The sequence below is a fragment of the Pseudovirgaria hyperparasitica genome, assembly GCF_010093815.1.
Source record: "Pseudovirgaria hyperparasitica strain CBS 121739 unplaced genomic scaffold EJ05scaffold_5, whole genome shotgun sequence".
NCBI lineage: Eukaryota > Fungi > Ascomycota > Dothideomycetes > Acrospermales > Acrospermaceae > Pseudovirgaria > Pseudovirgaria hyperparasitica.
In genome coordinates, this window is record NW_022985553.1 from 1,669,285 (window position 1) to 1,686,890 (window position 17,606).

At 52.2% G+C, this 17,606-nt stretch overlaps 6 protein-coding genes across 6 annotated transcripts; 2 read left to right on the forward strand and 4 right to left on the reverse strand.

Annotated features, from left to right (window-relative positions):
- Nucleotides 1-1,472: 1,472 nt before the first annotated feature.
- EJ05DRAFT_319711 (GRF zinc finger domain-containing protein) lies at nt 1,473-3,480 on the forward strand. Its single transcript, XM_033740750.1, has 4 exons — nt 1,473-2,371; nt 2,458-2,877; nt 2,948-2,983; nt 3,051-3,480. The coding sequence occupies exons 1-4, from the start codon at nt 1,539-1,541 to the stop codon at nt 3,172-3,174; spliced, it is 1,413 nt and encodes a 470-aa protein (XP_033602482.1). The 5' UTR covers nt 1,473-1,538; the 3' UTR covers nt 3,175-3,480.
- On the reverse strand, nt 3,481-7,373 carry EJ05DRAFT_475047 (nuclear serine protease HtrA2/Nma111; the record flags this gene model as incomplete). The annotated part of the gene is made up of 3 exons (XM_033743724.1): nt 6,637-7,373; nt 4,594-6,589; nt 3,481-4,540 (listed from the first exon to the last, which is right to left on the reverse strand). Coding segments are annotated over exons 1-3 (2,945 nt in total), but the record flags the coding sequence as incomplete, so codon positions are not given.
- Nucleotides 7,374-7,826: 453 nt separating this feature from the next.
- Nucleotides 7,827-8,389, reverse strand: EJ05DRAFT_499223 (uncharacterized protein; the record flags this gene model as incomplete). Its single annotated transcript, XM_033746799.1, has 2 exons — nt 7,827-8,201; nt 8,333-8,389. 2 exons carry the CDS (start codon nt 8,387-8,389, stop codon nt 7,827-7,829), a joined length of 432 nt encoding a protein of 143 aa, XP_033602484.1.
- Nucleotides 8,390-8,744: 355 nt separating this feature from the next.
- On the reverse strand, nt 8,745-9,647 carry EJ05DRAFT_475050 (AP-2 complex subunit sigma). Its single transcript, XM_033743725.1, has 4 exons — nt 9,561-9,647; nt 9,467-9,506; nt 9,139-9,399; nt 8,745-9,063 (listed from the first exon to the last, which is right to left on the reverse strand). Exons 1-4 carry the CDS (start codon nt 9,593-9,595, stop codon nt 8,962-8,964), a joined length of 438 nt encoding a protein of 145 aa, XP_033602485.1. The 5' UTR covers nt 9,596-9,647; the 3' UTR covers nt 8,745-8,961.
- Nucleotides 9,648-11,559: 1,912 nt separating this feature from the next.
- EJ05DRAFT_499225 (uncharacterized protein) lies at nt 11,560-13,514 on the forward strand (the record flags this gene model as incomplete). The annotated part of the gene is made up of 4 exons (XM_033746800.1): nt 11,560-11,665; nt 11,719-11,742; nt 11,795-11,825; nt 11,876-13,514. The coding sequence occupies 4 exons, from the start codon at nt 11,560-11,562 to the stop codon at nt 13,512-13,514; spliced, it is 1,800 nt and encodes a 599-aa protein (XP_033602486.1).
- Nucleotides 13,515-14,556: 1,042 nt separating this feature from the next.
- Nucleotides 14,557-17,328, reverse strand: EJ05DRAFT_537209 (uncharacterized protein; the record flags this gene model as incomplete). Its single annotated transcript, XM_033749367.1, has 2 exons — nt 14,557-16,073; nt 16,124-17,328. The coding sequence occupies 2 exons, from the start codon at nt 17,326-17,328 to the stop codon at nt 14,624-14,626; spliced, it is 2,655 nt and encodes an 884-aa protein (XP_033602487.1). The 3' UTR covers nt 14,557-14,623.
- Between the last annotated feature and the right edge of the window lie 278 nt (nt 17,329-17,606).

The following is a 17,606-nucleotide window of genomic DNA, read 5'->3' on the forward strand; positions in this document are numbered from 1 at the left end:
ATCTCGGACGGTAAGTTCTGGCTGGATTTTCCCAAGTTTGTCCATGAGGGACGCTGTCTCCATCCGTTCCTGGATGAACGCTCGGGCGAGTTGCTCTGGCGACTCGAATTGCAGGTCGCCATGGGACGACGCTTCGCTTTCGAGATAAGACGCCCACGCGTCTCGTTCATCTTCGAGGGCCTGCTTCTTCATCTGCACTTCGCCTAATTCTCTTCTCAGGTCGCCTATTGCTGCAAGCTTGTTCTCCAATGCATGTTTCTCTTCCCTCACAACCTCGACTGCCTTGTAGTTCTTTTGATAGCCCTTTAGCTCCGCAAGGAGGTCCCGATTTGTCGCTTCCAGCTTTTTGATATGCGTGACTTGTTCAGACAGCTCCCTTCGTACCACTGCTAGCTCCTCGGAGCCACCGCCTTGTGCTTTCAATTGTATCACTTCGCTTTCCAGCTTACCACATTCCTCCTCCTTTTGAGCGAGACGTTGCTGTGTTATCTGGAGCGCATTCGTTTTGTTCGTGGCATCCTCCTGTAGATCATTTACTGAGCTAGACAATGCGTTGAATCTTGTTTCCAGGTCATTATATCTGTGCTTGCCCTGTCGCTCCAATGACTGCAGTTCCGATTGCGCCTCCTCGGTCTCCTCTTGCAATTGCTGGTTCTGGTCCTGGAGTGCGCGCACTTTTTTCTCTAGCGCTATCTTCTCGTTTGCGCTCGTTGTTTGGATCTCTTGCAGCTCGCGACTCAAGGCATCATACCTTGACGTGGAGGACTTGTTGCTACTAGCAGCTTCCTGGAGATCTGTCAGCCGCCTGTACTTCATCCATTGCTCATACCATTACCTGCGCGCGCCGATATTCTGCTTCTGCCTTGTTTTGTGCATCGCGAATCTCTTGTGCATAGCGCAGCCTCTCAAGCTCCCGTTCTTGCTTCAACGAGTCCAGCTCATACTGCAGTGTATTCAATTGCGCTCGTAGATCCTCGTTGTTTGTATCTAGTTACCAGTCAGCGACAACAAATGGACCCAAGCTGTAGCTTCGACAACAAACCTGCTCTTGCAATTTGCGATTGCCGTAGAGTATCTTTCAATGGCTCTCTGGGAGCTACTTGTGACGTCGCAGCGGCTGGCGATATCGGTGCCCCGGTAAAGAAATCATACTGAGGCTGATTGCGCGAGGGCGCCATGGTACATGTGTCGCGGGGCGATGTTTTGATTCCTTCTCCTCCAGTCGCAGCGCACAAAGGCACAGCATGCGCAGTGCTCAGTTTGGAGATAAATAGGTCAAGCTGAAGACTGGTGAACGATACAGTGCATTTGCGGGTTAGCGTAGACTCCGCCCATGTATTCAGGACATGCGCACGCAACTACAAGCAGCAGAGTACCAAGGTAGCTCGATACAAGGTCCGTGCGTGGGGACGGATATTAAGTTCCTGCCTGGCCAGGCGACAACATACACGCGCTCACGTGTTAGCGCGTATTACCAATTCAGGCCGTCTCCTCAAAGACATCATCTCGCCCTTACCACTGAAAAGCGAGTATGGAGCATGGATGCGTTTGTGTCCCGCAAACGGCGGCGTGCTGCCACGCCTGACGTTGTACCGGAGGCCTGCATATCTCCTCCACACACGGACGAGGACGACTCGACCGATGTGAAACTGGCTCTCCTGGCTTCACTGCACCCGGACTGTCCCCAGGAAGCACTACTGGACGCTCTTCTGTCCCATGAAGGGTCCGTCGAGGATGCCTCCCGGGCTTTGGGAGATGATGATGATGATGCTGTAGTAATACCCGGAGGCGCGATAGCGTCCCCTAGGAAGAAGGAGTATCTTTGGAAGAATGGCCCGGGGTATCAGTCGTCCATTTCATCATTTAGTAAACAGGCCTCAGACGGAGGTGCTTCCCCTGGGAGCATGAAGAGATTAATGACCCGAAAGGGCAGGACATTACACCTATATGCTCCCAAAGATATCGAGAATCACACGCCGTGCTCCATCATACATAACTTCCTCCCCAGCGAGACGGCAGATGCTCTGCTCCTGGAACTGCTAGGGGATGCGCCGACATTCTATAAGGGCAAGTTCAAGTTGTTTGATAGAGTGGTGGAAAGCCCGCACACGTTCGCGTTCTACGTCGATAGCTGGGAGGACGTAGAGCGACAGAAGCGGGAATACACATATAACGGCCAGGAGCTCAAGGATGTCCGTCGTCTCCTGCCTGAGATGCGGAGCGTCTCGAAGAACGTCGAAGACGCCGTGAATCTGGAGATCCAAAGACGCATACGGGACTTCCAGGGCGGACACCGCTTAAGATACCAAAGCCCAAAAGAGTGGAAGCCCAACACAGCATTCGTAAACTGCTACGACGGAGCAGCGCAAAAGTAAGTCCAGACTGCCCTTCCCCACCCCTGAATCCCCCACCCCCCCCTTTCCCAGACAAGACTCCATCTAACCGGCCAACCCACAGCGTCGGCTACCACGCCGACGAGCTCACCTACCTAGGCCCCCGCGCCATCATCGGCAGTCTCTCCCTCGGCGTCTCCCGCGAATTCCGCGTCCGCAAAACCATCGCCCGCGAAGACAAACCCCTGATCTCCAAACCCAGCAGTCACCTCCAGGACGACCCGGAGGGCCAGATCGCCATCCACCTCCCGCACAACTCCCTCCTGGTCATGCATGCGGACATGCAAGAGGAGTGGAAGCATTCCATCGCGCCCGCCCAGTCCATCGATCCGCACCCGCTGGCCGGCAATAAGCGTCTCAACATCACGTATCGGTGCTACAAGGATGCGCTGCATCCGAAGTTCACACCGCGGTGTCGGTGTGGGATTCCGACTGTGCTGCGTTGTGTGCAGAAGAGGAAGGAGAGTCGGGGCAGGTATATGTGGTATGTGACGTCCAGCTTCGTGCCCCTATCCTCATCTCTGCCTCGTACTGACTCTCGATTGCCGTTCCAGGATGTGCCACGCACACTTCGCGCCAGACAAAGAAGGGCAAGCACACCATCTCTCTCTCTTTTCCGATCTACGAACTCTTCAGGTCTGACATGCGTGCTATCAGATGTTCCTTCTTCCAGTGGGCCGAATTCGACGACGACGGGGAACCCCCATGGTCTGCGGCGTACAAGCAGCGCGCAGCGAAGCCAGCAGTCGGTCAAAGTGCTCCTACAGATGCCGTACAATAATTTTGATTGGTTTGTTGTCTGATTGGACTTTTGTCGCTGCTGACACGGACGAAACCGCCGACGCGTGGAGTGTGGACATACATATTCACGCACTAGACCACTTTCAACCCCATACCGCCACCCCTTGCTGTTGAAAACATAGGCGAGAGTCTGCGTGGACGTAGACGTAGGGACTCCGCACATTTCACGTGAGGCAGTCATAGTCATGTGAGCCCTAAGGTCGAAGCTTAGTGGTTTTGCATGTAAATATTAAGTAACATTGAGCTAGAGCGTGAGGTACTGAGTGTGTTGTGTAAATGTCTATATGCTAAAAATTCGACGTAGTGATTTGGGAATGTATATATGTATAGATATGGCATGATGCTGTGTAGGACTGCGATGAAAGCACGCGGTCAGGACTCAACATACGGGCAGAGAAGCAGCACTGGTGCGTGTATGTATATGCATCAGCACGAACGATGATCATAACCAACACCTCCGTACACACACACAGAGAGAGAGAGACAAGATACAAACCGAGACGGACAGAAGAGGTTTGGTATATTACTTGCACACGGTCTATGCTGTAGAAAATTATTTTGCAGAAAAAGAAGCCCAAGGGACTCCGAGCATATGCAATACACCAACCATTCTACTTCACTCTACTGCAGGCAACCCCAATTGACGACCTGGATTTATTCAACAGCCATATCGTCAGGTGCATCCACCTCCGCGTCGACGTACGTCTCCTTCGCCCCGTCGGCATCCCATTCGTGCATGACCTTTTTCCAGCCCAGCTCCTCAGTCGTGTCCTTGACTAGCTCGACGGTTGGGAAGTAGTGTTCGTTCTTCTTCATCGTTGCCACCCACGGTACATTGTCGAATGTCACAACCTTCAGGCGGAAGTATGTGTTGTCGGGGATCTTCTTGACCTCGGTGAGGAAACTCGACAAATCGGGAGTCTTGACACCGTTGACGTGTGTCAGGAAGTTCGTTGGCGCTAGACCGTACATGTAGGCTGGTGAGCCGCGCATGCGGCCTGATACATAGATGTCTGAGTGGACTTTGCTGATCTGTTGACGGACGGCGTGGTGAGGGCGGTGCAAGATGGCGCCACAGAACAGAACGGCACGGTCAGTCTCGAGGTCCTCGGTGGCAACAGTTCGTACCCGAATGCGCACTTCCTCTCGTTTTCGGATCACTAGCGCATCCAGATAGTCGTTGTCATACATAATATCGAGATCAGATATCCGGGTGATAAGCTTGTCGTTCAAAGTGAGAATGACATCTCCCTCCTCAAGTCCATCGCTATGTCCTGAGTCCACTTTGCGGACCATGAAAAGCTGGTGACGCTCAGGATCCTCTTTCTCGACGCGTTCAATCCATTCTGTTGACATTGTAAGTCGATGTTACTACACTAAAAGTCACAAGAGTACATACCTTCGGAGCCACCAAAAATGCGGACCTGGCTCATCTGGACTGTGTGCGTCTCGACATTAAGTATCCTCAGCTTTGGTGTGATCCCTTTCTGGATTTCCTTCAAGACAGGGAGCACCATTGGACAGGAGAGACCTAAATGATACTCCATATCCTTGCCACTATGCTGTGATCGCTCACCGAGGTAGGTGAGCCATAGCGCCTGGACGGTACCGTCTTCAGACACCAGTACGCCACTACCGCACTGCGACGCGAGTCCCGTGTCAACAGTGATGGCGTCCAGATTGATGGCACGGTATCTCGGAGTAGCCGCGCTGGCAGGAATCGCAACAGTTGTGATATCGGTGACAGAAGTTTTAGCTATGACAGGTCGAAGATTTGTGTTGAAGCCGAAGAAGATTGTTTCTTCTCCCTGCTTCATGAAATCGGTCGATAGCTTTGGGGTTTTGACTGGGGCGTTGACCAATGATGTGTCATACTTTAGAATCGCATAGTTCTGGAGCGGATGCATGAAGACAACCTTGGCCTCGATAATGATCGAGTCGGCAATCGTCAAAGTGATGTCGCACAGGTTGTATGGAACAAGGGCTCGAGAAACAATTACAAGACCTTGTTCAGCATCTACTACGAGGCCGTACCCGGTCTTCCTCGCTCGTGGAAACCCGTCGAGCTTGACCGGCATGGTCGCTGAGATCTTTACAAAGCTTCGAACGATATCATAAGCATTGGCATATGATTTATTGCTCGCCATCTTTACAAAGTTGGCCTTTCTTGGAACTGGCGGGACAGGCGGAATAGCGTCGGCAAGCTCTTTGAAATCCCACAAGCCAGTCTTATCGTTCCTTGTCGCTAATCTCATCTTTGTGTTCCAGTGGCGATCAAGATAGACGATGCCAGTGTGGAGAGTGTGCAGGTCTCGCAAGTGCTTGTACGTGATGACAACGCGCGCTTTGTCTGGTATAGCTTTCATGACTTGTATGAAGGTGTCAAGATCTGGAGTTGGTTTATTGTCAATTGTCTGGACCACCCAGCCAGAATCGCTGCCATCAAGCCTGAAAGAACCAGCGGATTCGCAAATGTAGACTCCAGCATCCTTCAGCGCAATGGCGTAGAGGCGGCCTTGTTGATACGAAAGATCATGGAACGATGCCCCTGCGACAGACACAAAGCGGTCAGGAGTGATCGCGTGGAGGTCGCCGACATCGATTTCAACAGAAATGTTCTCGCCACCTCGTTGCACAAGAAGAGAGACTTTACCACCAACACTCTCGTCTAGAATTGAGTCCAACTGGACAAACTGTGTCAAAAGTTGCCCATTCACTTTCACCAACAGGTCGCCTTCTTCCAATTTCTTGTCTGCAGGTCCCTTGGGCAGTACAACCTCAGCAACCAGCATGCCAGTCTCCTTGGGGAATGTTTTCCGTACTTCCTTCTCCCAATCTTGCGTCAGTCCTAACCGCCGGCACTCGTCGAAAGCCTTCAGGAGCCATTGTACCTGTATAGTTCCCCGGGCGACCTCCTCGCCATTCCGAATACAGTTCAAAGCTCTTAGGGGGCGATCCAAAGGCAAAAAGTAGTCTGTTGCAGCTCCATCTGACCTTCCACCAGCCTGTAGGGCCACTGCATAGCCATCTTGATTTACCACAGGAGACCCAGAACTTCCACCGCTGGCAGCTGCAGCCGCTTGGATGTAGTTGGTGTTGAAATCGCTGTAGCCTTCACCGTACTCCGGCGCATTCCTGTCCAGTCGACTGATAACTCCCGAAAGAATACTCAGCTTCTCTCCGGCGTCGTTACCGACGACTCGAATTTCTACACCAATTTTTGCTTGGTCCGGCCTCAACTCGAGCGCTTCCACTGGCATGTATTTGATGGCTTTGGGATCGAAGCGAAGGATTCCGAAATCGTGTACCGGATCGCGATAGACAGGATGTACGTCGCATTCCTCATGGTTGTCGAAGATGCAATATCCCCAGAAAGGACCAGCACCTACAACATGCTACACACTATTAGTTTCGGTTCGACACGGACGAAGCTTGATCTTACCCTGTTGGTAAGTATGAGACCCTTCTCTGCGTCCACCACGAATCCTGTAGCTTCGCTCGATATCGCCGCGTCCGTGTCAAACGAGCACGTCTGACAGAAATGTATCGAGACCACGTTCTTGACAACCCTCTCTATAGTTTTTTGCCATTCGGCGGTATCCGCAGTAGCCGGTCCAATCGTAATCTCAGCTTCTGAGTCTGAGCCAGATTCGACTTCACTGGCGGGAGAAAATCCATTCGCTGGTAAGCCCTCAACAGCCATTTTGTTTCCGTTCTCTTCTGTAGCTGGTGCCTGAGGCTTTCGTTGCTTCATTGGCCGTTCAGGCGAACCGGTAGGAGGTAGTTTGCGTTTAGTACGTGCGTCTACGGAGTCCATGACGGTCGTGGTGAAATATCGTGAGATGGTAGGATTTTGAAGTGTGAAGGACGGCGCAACACTATTAGGCACTGGAGAAAGAAAGCGTCTGAGTCGGTAGTTTGAAGCAGAGAACAAGGGATAGCAGAACTGCGTAGCTTGTAAGCGACTAATAGAATTTATAGTTGCAAAACGAGGCCTCGCAGAAAGACAAAGTCCAACGTGCATTCAGGTAGGCAAGGTAGCAGTGTGACGCTCCCTTGTTCCGACGCGGCAAAGAGAGAGGCAAATGAGTGAATGAGGAGCCCAAAGAACGGAGGTGGAAGAGTGAGAGACTGAAGCGGAGGTGAATGAGATGCGGTCGAGCTGTAGGTGGAATGGGTTCACAGAGATGCGGGTCGAAAAAGCATTCGCGCGGCTCGGAAGAGGTTGCAGGGATCTGTCGCAGGGATTTACAGCCCGCCTTCAAGGTGCTATCACCATATGTACCATGCTACTAACGCCACCGCTTAAAGGTAGCTCATGCAATTGAACTTAATGTATTAGGCGGAGGCGTTGTTGGTTGCAGCATCGCTGGTCCTGAGCTTGTTTTAATGTCACTCTACGTATCTTTGGCTGTCTTCCAGAAAGATCAGTCAACCATACTCAAACACGATGCGAACATGCACAATGCACTTAGAGGTTGTGAGATCTATAAAGGCAGCGTGTCTCAATGAATACATATATGTCCCCTTATAATGGTTGCAAGCTTACTATAGCTTCGATGTGGCTCTAGTAGAGTATCTGAGGTCGAGTTGACTGCTTGTGTTCAACGCAACGTTGTCATTCGGTGCAAATCAGACATCTTCACCGGTCACGTCTTGGTCTGCTTCGCGCTTGATTTCCTTAGCCTTGGCCTTTGTCTTCTTGACCGCGCCTTTGCTCGCTATAGCGGAGCGCTTCTTGCCTTTGGGCTCCTCTTCAACATCCTCCTTGACATCCTCGTCGTCGTCGACGTCTTCAAGTGCCTTGCTCCGCTTGCGACCCTGCTTAGCATTGGTATCGGGAAAGGTCGCAGTCTTAAGGATGTCTGCGACCTCATCCTTATGCTTGGTTCGCAAGGCTCCGTACATTCGCTCACAAGCTATTCTGGAGCGACCTGCGGGGACGGGCGCGTTGGCCCAGGTGATCTTCGATCCCGAGTGTTCCAAAAGAATCAACATGAACGTGATCTGCTACTAATGTCAGATACTAGTCAATAATATGCGAACGCTATTTAATGCAAGTCGTCGACATCATATAGGTACACATGCTGCTGTACTCAAAATGAAGGCCACAACTATCAATCGAACGGTTTACTGACCTTCTCGGTATCAGTCCAAGCCTTCTTACTAGACACTTCACCGGTGCGTGGCGCCATCCTAGAATTCAACTCAGCTTAGCTCAAGGTTATAGTCATCATAGTCCAAGGACACGTACTCGAATGTTTAATGATCTAGGTTAGAACAGTGACCAACGTCAAGATCGTGTAGTTGTATGTTGGAGTGGGCGAGGAGGGTGACTGTGAGAAAGATCTTAGATATAGACAGGACGGAGCTGAGCCATATCACGCGTGCGGGGTTAAGTGAAGTGAACAAGACGCTGAAATAATATGTGTTTATAGTGAGAGATCGGCTATTGTATAACTCACGCATACAGCCACACGACTGTCAATCACGGCCCTATCCCCTTCCAATCGGTCTTGAGATCTTACTCTCCTCTACCAGTCCGCTCTCCTTTACAGATGCTGGGGATAGAGATTGTATGGACATACGATATGGCTCCTGCGTCTGCCATACAATTCCTTCTAGGTGATATGCTCGACTGTGTGGGCATTGGTGACACTTTTGTCTAGATGTCGTAATCTTTATACATGATAGGTCAGTCATGCCGGGCATTCGTGACCTGACGCCCTCGCCGCGGACATGGACCACTGACCGTCAGAATCACCTATCATTCCAGCTGGTCCAGATGCGCCAGTCTTGTCAATACAACCTGCTTACTCGTCTCTTCGATCTCTCCAGCTAGGAACACCTCGTCCAGAATGGCGTATACCTGGTTATAGGTATTAGCATAGTCCGCTGGAATTGGCACCGCCTTCGAGTCTCCCCTCAAGCGCTAGAGACGAACCTTGAAGAAGTTGAATACCAAATCCAGCTCACACACGTTCCCAAAGAAGGCATCCAAGACCTCGACGAAAAAATGGATTGCCTCCAGATAGGCCAGTTCGTTATCGTTCGTGTCGACGCATGCGCAGAAGAACAGTCCGGCATACCTCCGGTAGACGATCTTGGATGTATTGCGAAATTCGACGAAGTTGGACTGGTGCTTCTGATCGCGCGGTGCGATCAGACGATGCACCTCACCCTTCAGCTTGACCTTTTCTTCGTCCTAGGGATTCATGAGCCTTGCTGTCAGGGGCTGCGTGGCATGCGCGTGGGTAGGACGAGGGGCTTACGCTGTAAGGAGCGTACCATTTGGCAAGGCGAGTTTTGCCTCTGGGGAAGATCAGTCATTGCGCAAGAACGTATGAGCAGACATTAGGTACTCACTGCCGGTTTTGAATTAGTATAAAGGAGAGCACCATGGCGCCGCCAGTTTTGTGTTCAAATGTATGAGGCCGGGCAGGCTGCGGAGATGTCGGAGGTTTGGTGATTGCGCAGTAAACAGCCGACCGTAAAAGAGACTAGGTACGGCGGGCTAAACTAATCCTTGTAGCTGTCATTCGGTAGGGCTCAGGAGAGCAGATAGGGGAAGGAGGTTCTCAACAGCATCAGATATTCCGCGTTCCTGTACTGTACTTCAAGGAAATTTAGTATGCAACTCATCTATTAAGTAATCTCCATCTCCGCAGGCTATGGTAAGTAATTACGACGATAAGTGACGAAACGAATCGTCAGGAACTTGCGAAGAGGAGAGCACAAGGTTGGCTTTTGACGTAACATAACTCATCTTGCTTCTCGCGTGCCTATCTATAAATCATTGGGGTGTCAGATGTTAGACAACTGGCTGGAATGGCAAAGCAATCTTAATGCACCATCAGTACCTCTTTTTTCTGCGAATATTCCGCCGTTTCGAATCGGGTGTATTCAAGAAGCTGTGGCATTCTATGACAGTGCATACGAGCGCATATGTAAATCACGCATCTAGTATCCTACCAAAGAAAGCAAAGGAGACACAGACAGTACAGGTAGTAGTATCATGTATGTGGTGGTATGCACACTATGATGGACAAGTCGGACGAGTACCGGCACAGCACAGCACGAGACACACGAGAATAGAAACACAAGCACTCTCTCCCAATGTTCGATGGAGAGCGGATGCCACGTGAAATTAATAGCCGACCGAGCAGGGCTTAATGCAGACAACTACGTCAGGTACCCGTGCACCTAGCATTGTAGGCCCAGACGGAGGTGTAACAAGTGTTGGCAACTGTACGTGACCCATAAGTTGTGACGAAAGGCATATCGATTAGCATGCATCAATCCAATCCAACCACCCGGATTGAAGAGAGATGGATAGGGAATGGAGAGAGGGTTTGGGGGTGGTGTTGGTGGTGATCACAATCTCCAGGGGCGCCCTCCCAACTTTCAAACAGGCGCCCCGGACTGAGTGTAATTTCGGCAGAGAGAACCCCCCGATGCATGGCACAGTGCAGGTGATGATTGAATCATTGATCTATTTAGCACTTTTGATTTGATGGCGCGTCGAATCGAAAACGGCCGTCGCCCCAATCGGGAATGGTGGAAGAGCTTGCGCAGGTACAGGAGAAAATTCTGGTGTGTTATTGGCTGCATCGCTCATAGACCGACTGGCATACCTTAAGGTTGACGTTCCTGGCTAAACCTTAGCTGGACAGAGCAACATGGGCTATCATAGTATCATACTATTCACGACTTACTGACTGGCTGGACTGGGCTGGCCTGTCCTTGCGCCCGTCCAAGTCCAGCTTCGAACGGCCTGGGGGGACAATCCTCAGGTGTTGGTGGTAGTGATGGTGGGTGGTATTGTATGTAGTTAGTTAGTTCACTTACCTTAGGGCTTCTCCGGGCCTCGGGGAACACTGGGGCTGCCTGAGCCGCTGCTGAAGGTCGCCCGTCTCGTCTGGTGGTCCCTGGAATTCACCTCACCTCATTTCTTCCCTCTCTCTCTCCCTTCCTTTCTCTCCTTCGTCAACTGTCATCGCCCTCCTCTACTGCAACCTCGCCGTCGCCGTCGCTGCGAGTCTCGTCGAGTCTCACTGCCTGACCGACCTTGTCGTCCTTCTTTTATCGACAATCATCGCGACCTGTCACTCTTTTTCGCTTTTCCGAAAGCTAATTCACTCTTTGTTTGTTTGTTTGCCTTGAAGGAATCACTGACGTGCGCCACGCCTATCCTCGAGAATATAGCAAACATTGGATCACTCAATACATCTGTCTTTTCACGTCGTCGCTGTTACCTCACTCCGTTCTATACCGCGCATACTCGGGCATCCAACTTTCGTTACTCTCGTGGAAGAGCATTGGCGACACACGCTATATTGCGCGCCGAGCTTGATACCTCCACACCATGGCTCACGGAAACCACCACCATGCGCACTTGAGGCATGGAAAACGTCAGATCCAGCTCCCTCGCGTTCCTGATCCGCAGGACATTGTAAACGCCGTCGAGACAGGTATGCATACACCTTTGATCGCGTCAGAGTGTTCACGCTAACAGCTGTGCTAGTGGTTCAGATTGTGTATGAGACAGGTACTACGAAGTGACGTGTGGTTAGTGGACCAAGTACTGATTCTTTGTGTAGCTGCACAAAACTTCGATGGTCCTGCTACCTTGTGAGTGTAGCCTACGTCTGTTCGTACCGTTCGTTGCTTAACAGTCGCAGTGTCACCCCGACCATCATGGTTGGTCCCCCAGTCCAGCAGACCCAACAGCCAGAAGCGAAACCAACGGATAGTCCCAGCGATGAGAACAACAACCAGGACACTGCGCCCTCGAAAGCGCAGACTTCAGCAGACAGTGTGCCAACCGTCATCTCAGCTCCCGTCAGCGATATCACCCCATCTGCTACAGACCTGCTCTTTGATGGACCTCACGCGACATCCGTTTCATCCTCTGCCGGTCTAGCTTCCGATGCCACTGCAGCACCTTCGTCTACAACAAGCGCCGCTGCCTCTTCATCAAGCGGTGGCATGTCAGCCGCTGGTACTGCAGGTCTCGTCATCGGTGTCCTGCTCTTGGCGGGTGCCGCTTTAGCGTTCATTCTGTTCTGCATCAAGAGAAAGAAGAGAGATGCCCAGAAGGCGCGCCAGCCCATTGACGATGAGGACAATGAAAAGAACGACTTCTTGGGTGCTGCTCCATCTCCCAACATTGGTGGCAGTAGCGCAAGCGTTCGAACTGCTCGTACCCACACCGAAGCGCCGCGTCTGAGTTTGCGACCTGTCACTGAATTCGACCCAGCTCTGGAGGAGAAGCGTAGAAGTGCGGCGAACGCCCTCGAGATGGCTTCGGCTCCTACTGCTGGTGGCATGCTTGCTCCTGCGGCAAAACCCACCATCAGCGCCTGGGAACGACGAGGTGCCGAAAAACATCAGCAGTCGAATCCATTCTCTGATCCTGTCAATCCTTTTGGCAACGATGCCGCTACTTCTAATGAAGCCACTCGTTCTCCAACTGGCCCGCTACCGGACAGTCCCTCTGACCAATCCAATACCCTCGTGGACAACAGCGACGTCGCTACTGGAGTTGCTGCCGGTGTTGCTGCTGGGGCTGCTGCCGGTGCTGCTGCGGCTGTTGCTGCTCGGAAACCCCTCCCATCTCAGACAGAGCAGTCCACGGGCGCCACGCAAGAAAAGCCCATCGTGGAGAGACGCCCAGTTCCTGAGCAGTCAGGTCCCGATCCAACTTGGGTAGAAGATGTCCCTGCTTCACCCGGGCCAGCTCCTACCGGACCACCACCTGTGGTTGCTCTTGCAAATGGCTCCGCACCCGACAACGTTCATCGCGTCCAGCTAGACTTCAAGCCATCGATGGACGACGAATTGGAAATCCGCGCTGGTCAATTGGTCCGCATGCTCCACGAATACGACGATGGCTGGGCTCTGTGTATACGCATGGATCGCTCGCGTCAAGGTGTTGTACCCCGTAGCTGCTTGTCTAAAATGCCCGTGAAGCCTCGACAAGGTCCCCCACCTCAGATGCGACGCCCAGGACCTCCTCGTGGTCCAACAGGTCCAGGTGTGCCACGTCCTTTGACTCCTAGTAGCGGCCGCAACTCGCCTGCGCATGGTCGTCCCATGTCTCCAGCCGGTCGTACTAGAGCCAATAGCAACGTCCAGCAGCGTTCGATGTCCCCTGGACCTTACGGTGGTGGACCCCAACAGATGCGCCCTCAGCCAGACGGTCGTCGTCGCTCTAATTCCGCCACTGCAATGCAAGCACGTCGTCAATCTCCGCCAAGCCCATTGAACCCTTCCTCCCAATCGCCTGAAACAAAGCCTGTGCCAGGCATGGCTCTTTAAGAACACTCTTTCAGCTTAACAGCTACCGAGCTGTCCGTCATGCACAGGCGAGAAAGATTGGCTAGGTACATGTGCTTTACGAGAGACGCCCATGGAGTTCTATCGGACCATTGATTCCCCTTCAACAACCCGCTTTAGCAATACCCACTTTCGACAACAACGAATTTTCTTTGCGAGCTTGCTCGCTTACGCTCTCTACACTGCAGCCTGCAGCAGGCTGATTATTGGCCTTGAAGCTCGGCTCGCGACTATTTCTCTGCAAGTGCTACCAGAAGGTCACAATTTCCTTACAGCTTCTCGACCTATAGTATCGAACGAATCGATAATGTTTTTTATGGCGGTCAGTGAGTGCGTTTTTTTCGAGAAGCGATTTTATGCAGATTCCTCTCTCCGCGGTCTTCTGCTACCCTAGCTCTTGTCATCACCACTCTAGTAGTCACTGTGGTGGAAGTCTCCTCGTGTGGCTTTAGAGGCGGAAGGGGGGCAGGTTATATTTTCTAGGGGAGGAAAGGCTCGTTGCTCTCTCTCTCTCTCTCTATGCACACTTTGAAAACTTTAGTTGAGAATATCAATCAATCATGTATGTGTAGTAGCTAGGTAGATGATGGGCCGCCATATTCTCATAGCAGCGAGAAATGTATCATAGTGTCTGTGTGCTGTGTGTGTCTGTGTGTGTATTGACCTGAATCTGCCTGCTTATTACACAACAAACTACAAATTATCAAAGATTAACGAGGAATGCACGTGTGACTTTTCATTTGTGATTATTTGTTTTCTCTCTTGCTGTATATCGCCAGTTAGCTAGCTAGCTAATTAGGTGTGCGATTTCCCGAATGTGTTGTGGAGTCTTTTCGATATTTTGTCTTTGTTATATCGTGGCTTGCGTACTGGGAGAGAACTACACAGATGAGCAAGGAGCTCCTGTCTCTCTGTCTCTACATGTGTATTTATACACCTAGCAGCCATTACGCTATCCAGCACCCGGCTCGCTCTCCTTCCACGTCCACAGCCCGGCCCCCTAAATCGCATCCTCTGACCCATCCATCAACTCATCAACCCCTCGACCCCTCAACCCCTCAATCCCAAACCACCCAACCCAACCCAACCCCTCAAAACCCAACCGGCCTAGCCCCCGACAAATTAACCACCATCCCGGGTCCAAACCTCTGCGCGCCACCACCAGCACCACGACCGCCATTAGCAACAACAGCCTCATCGCGTTTCCAGCCCGGCACATCGGCATCACAGCGCGCGACAAGCGCCGCGTAAACAGGGGGAAAGCCATTCTTCAGCGCGCCGCCCTCGCGTCGAGCACCAGACAGGGCTAGTTTCTTGCCGCGGTGCGACATGTAGCCGTTGAGTAGGCCCTGCTGCATTAGACTGGCGGCTAGAGCCTCGATTTCGGGGACGTCGGGTAAGGGGGGGCGGTTGTGCGGGAGGAGGGTTGTGTTGTTGGGTTTGTTGTTGTTGTTGCTGGTGGTGGTGGTGGTGGTGGTGGTGGTGGGGCTTTCGTCGTGTAGGTCGGCGTGCACGAAGCGGTTTTTGGACCATGGGATGGCGGCAAAGTCTTCGGGGCCGTGGAGGGCGGTGGTGGGGCCGAAGATGTGGTTTAGGTTGCGGACGCCGGCGGGTTCCTGGGGTACCTGGCTCTGGGGGCGGAGGGCGCGGACTTCGAGCCAGGCGAAGAGGCGGGCTGTAATAGCGAGGTCGAGGTTCGGGGGTTTCTGGGCGGTCGGGTCGCCTGGGTCGCCGAAGAGGATGAAGATTTTGCGGAGGAGTGTGCGGTGGACGAGAACGAGGGCGGTGCGACGGAGGGGGAGGAGAAGGGCGTGTCTGTAGAGCCATTGGGCTGGGGGCGAGGGGTGGAGCGTGGGGTCGTTGAGGAGGGAGAGCGAGGTGAGGCGACGGAAGCGCTCGAGGTGGCCTTTGCGAATGGTGTCGATGAGGGGGCTGAATTTGGAGTGTAGGCCTCGGGCTTCAGGGAGTGCGTAGCAGGCGTGAGTTGGGAACCGGCCCAGGGTGATGTTGCTTGTTATGAGGTGGATGAGAATGGCGCGGCGTTGTCTGGGGTAGTATGATGGCGTTTGGTCAAATGCGGATTGCAGGGCGAGGGATGCACGGTAGAAGTGGCCGGTGGAGAAGTGGAAACGACCGAGATAGTATAGATATGTGACACGCTCGGCTGCGGGATAGAGGGACAGTGGAGGAGAGGCGTTTTGGATGTTGTTGAAGATTTGCTCGGTGGCGCCGACCTTCTTGGCTGCGAAGAGGACTTTTAGACATGTGTTAGCGATGGTATAAATCGCTGCTTTCTTGCCCTCTGGCCGTCCACCTTTGACAGGTGTCCGGTCGTTCAAGCAGGTTGTGAAGATAACGCGTACTGTGTTCGCCGCTCTTTCGGGCAGCGACTCTGAAGTTCCATCTTCAGCAATCATGCGCGGTATGTCGTTCCGTTTGTCCAGCAGTATCGAAAACGACGTGAGTGTCTTGCAGTAGCCCACAGCTGTCGGTAAGATGATTTCACCAAATGCAGGACTGCTCAAGGCACCGTTGGTCCTCCTATATACATGTCAGCGGATACTTCCCTCGTGATGAAAATCTTAACCCACCCAACAAGCTCACTCAGCAAGTCGTATGCGCCCTTGATATCGTTTCCGTCCACATCTCGTATGTAGGCCAGGTATTGTGCCATGAATTTCGTAAACGCACCCCAGGTTACATCATCAACCCCCTGCGAAGCTATTGGCAACAGCGCAGCGCATCTCATCTCCAGTTTAGGATCCAGTGTCGACCATTGGCCATCAGGTGGCTCTGTTCGTGGATATGCTTGCCGTAGTTCGGCGATCATCTGGTTATAGTCGTTTGCGAAAGGAGGTTCAATGAGTAGCCAAGCCTGGAGTTGTGCTCCATCTCGGGCAGCAATGAGGTTGTTGACTCCCTTCAGGAACTCGGTGACTTTGGGTCCAGAATCCATGGCTGGGAGTCCAAAAGACGAAGTGGAAGAACGCCAGGGACCAGCCCCAGAGGAGAAAGGATTCGCTAAAGCTGATGTATTTTGCGTCTGGTCACCTATCCATGGATTACTCTCGTCAGGTGGAAAAGACCACCAAGAATCTGGTAGCGTAGAACAGATGTTGGGAAAAGCCTGGTTGCCGCCAATAACTCCGAAACAATTGCTTGCTGCAGCCGACACTTCGGGCTCCACGTCCGGCAAATCTATTTCTGGAGTTTCCAGTCGCAAGACAGAACTGTAGCTGTAGTCCGACGCACAGTCACTGTATTCTGAGTCTGGTAACTCGATATTCCCAGCCCAGTCAACAGCAAAATTGCCCACTGAGGTTGACCGTATCTCACCGCACTTGCAATGCTTTTCGAGCTCCTTGTATACAAACTCGCAAAAGTAGGCTGCTAGCTTGTACACTCCCGACCTCTTGATATGCCCTTGTGGTGCCTGATTATTCCAGAATGTGTTGAACCAGGTATCGCGATACTGTTCCGGGACGAGTGGACGGGGCTTGTCAAGGTCGTATACCGTGGGTTTGACGGTCGCGATGAACTGTTCGGCAGACAGTCCGGTCGATGGTATATGCAATTGGCTTTTCAGTCGCCGCTTCGCGTTCTTAATTGTGCTGCGCAATTCGTGGTCGCGTCGTTGCGCATCACTCCGGCGGCTTTTGCTGGTTTTGGAGCTTGGGCCTCTTGGTCCGGCAGCTCCTCCAGTTCGCGCTAGGCAGTTTTCGGCATAAGACTCAGACCAATCTGTCGCTTTGCCTGGTCCATGATTATAAACATACCCTCGCTTGTTCGTAGGCATCTTTGTCAGAAGTCTGCTGTGTGTGCTTTGGATATAGAATGAGGATAAGCAGCGCAGTTCGTCCATGAAGTACAAACTATGAGGTTCCTTTGTTCGTCGAAAGAATGTGACCCGTGCGGCAATATATGAGCAAGCATGCTTATTGGAATGCGCCTCTCGGGTCAAACAGACACAATTTAGCAGCAAGGTCACAGTCCTTGTGCACACGTCCGTGGCGTAGCAAGTATTTGACGTCCTGTTCTCATAATTTATCGCTGTATGTACAAAGCATTTCATTT

Excerpts from the sequence above, each read along its gene's own strand:
- EJ05DRAFT_319711 (XM_033740750.1), top strand. The coding sequence starts at position 1,539 with ATGGATGCGTTTGTGTCCCGCAAACGGCGGCGTGCTGCCACGCCTGAC. Across the intron at positions 2,878-2,947 it reads AGTCGGGGCAGGTATATGTG|GATGTGCCACGCACACTTCG; the intron begins GTATGTGACGTC and ends TTGCCGTTCCAG. Across the intron at positions 2,984-3,050 it reads TTCGCGCCAGACAAAGAAGG|ATGTTCCTTCTTCCAGTGGG; the intron begins GCAAGCACACCA and ends GCGTGCTATCAG.
- EJ05DRAFT_475050 (XM_033743725.1), bottom strand. The coding sequence starts at position 9,595 with ATGGTGCTCTCCTTTATACTAATTCAAAACCGGCA. Across the intron at positions 9,507-9,560 it reads ATACTAATTCAAAACCGGCA|AGGCAAAACTCGCCTTGCCA; the intron begins GTGAGTACCTAA and ends GATCTTCCCCAG. Across the intron at positions 9,064-9,138 it reads TGGTATTCAACTTCTTCAAG|GTATACGCCATTCTGGACGA; the intron begins GTTCGTCTCTAG and ends ACCTATAACCAG.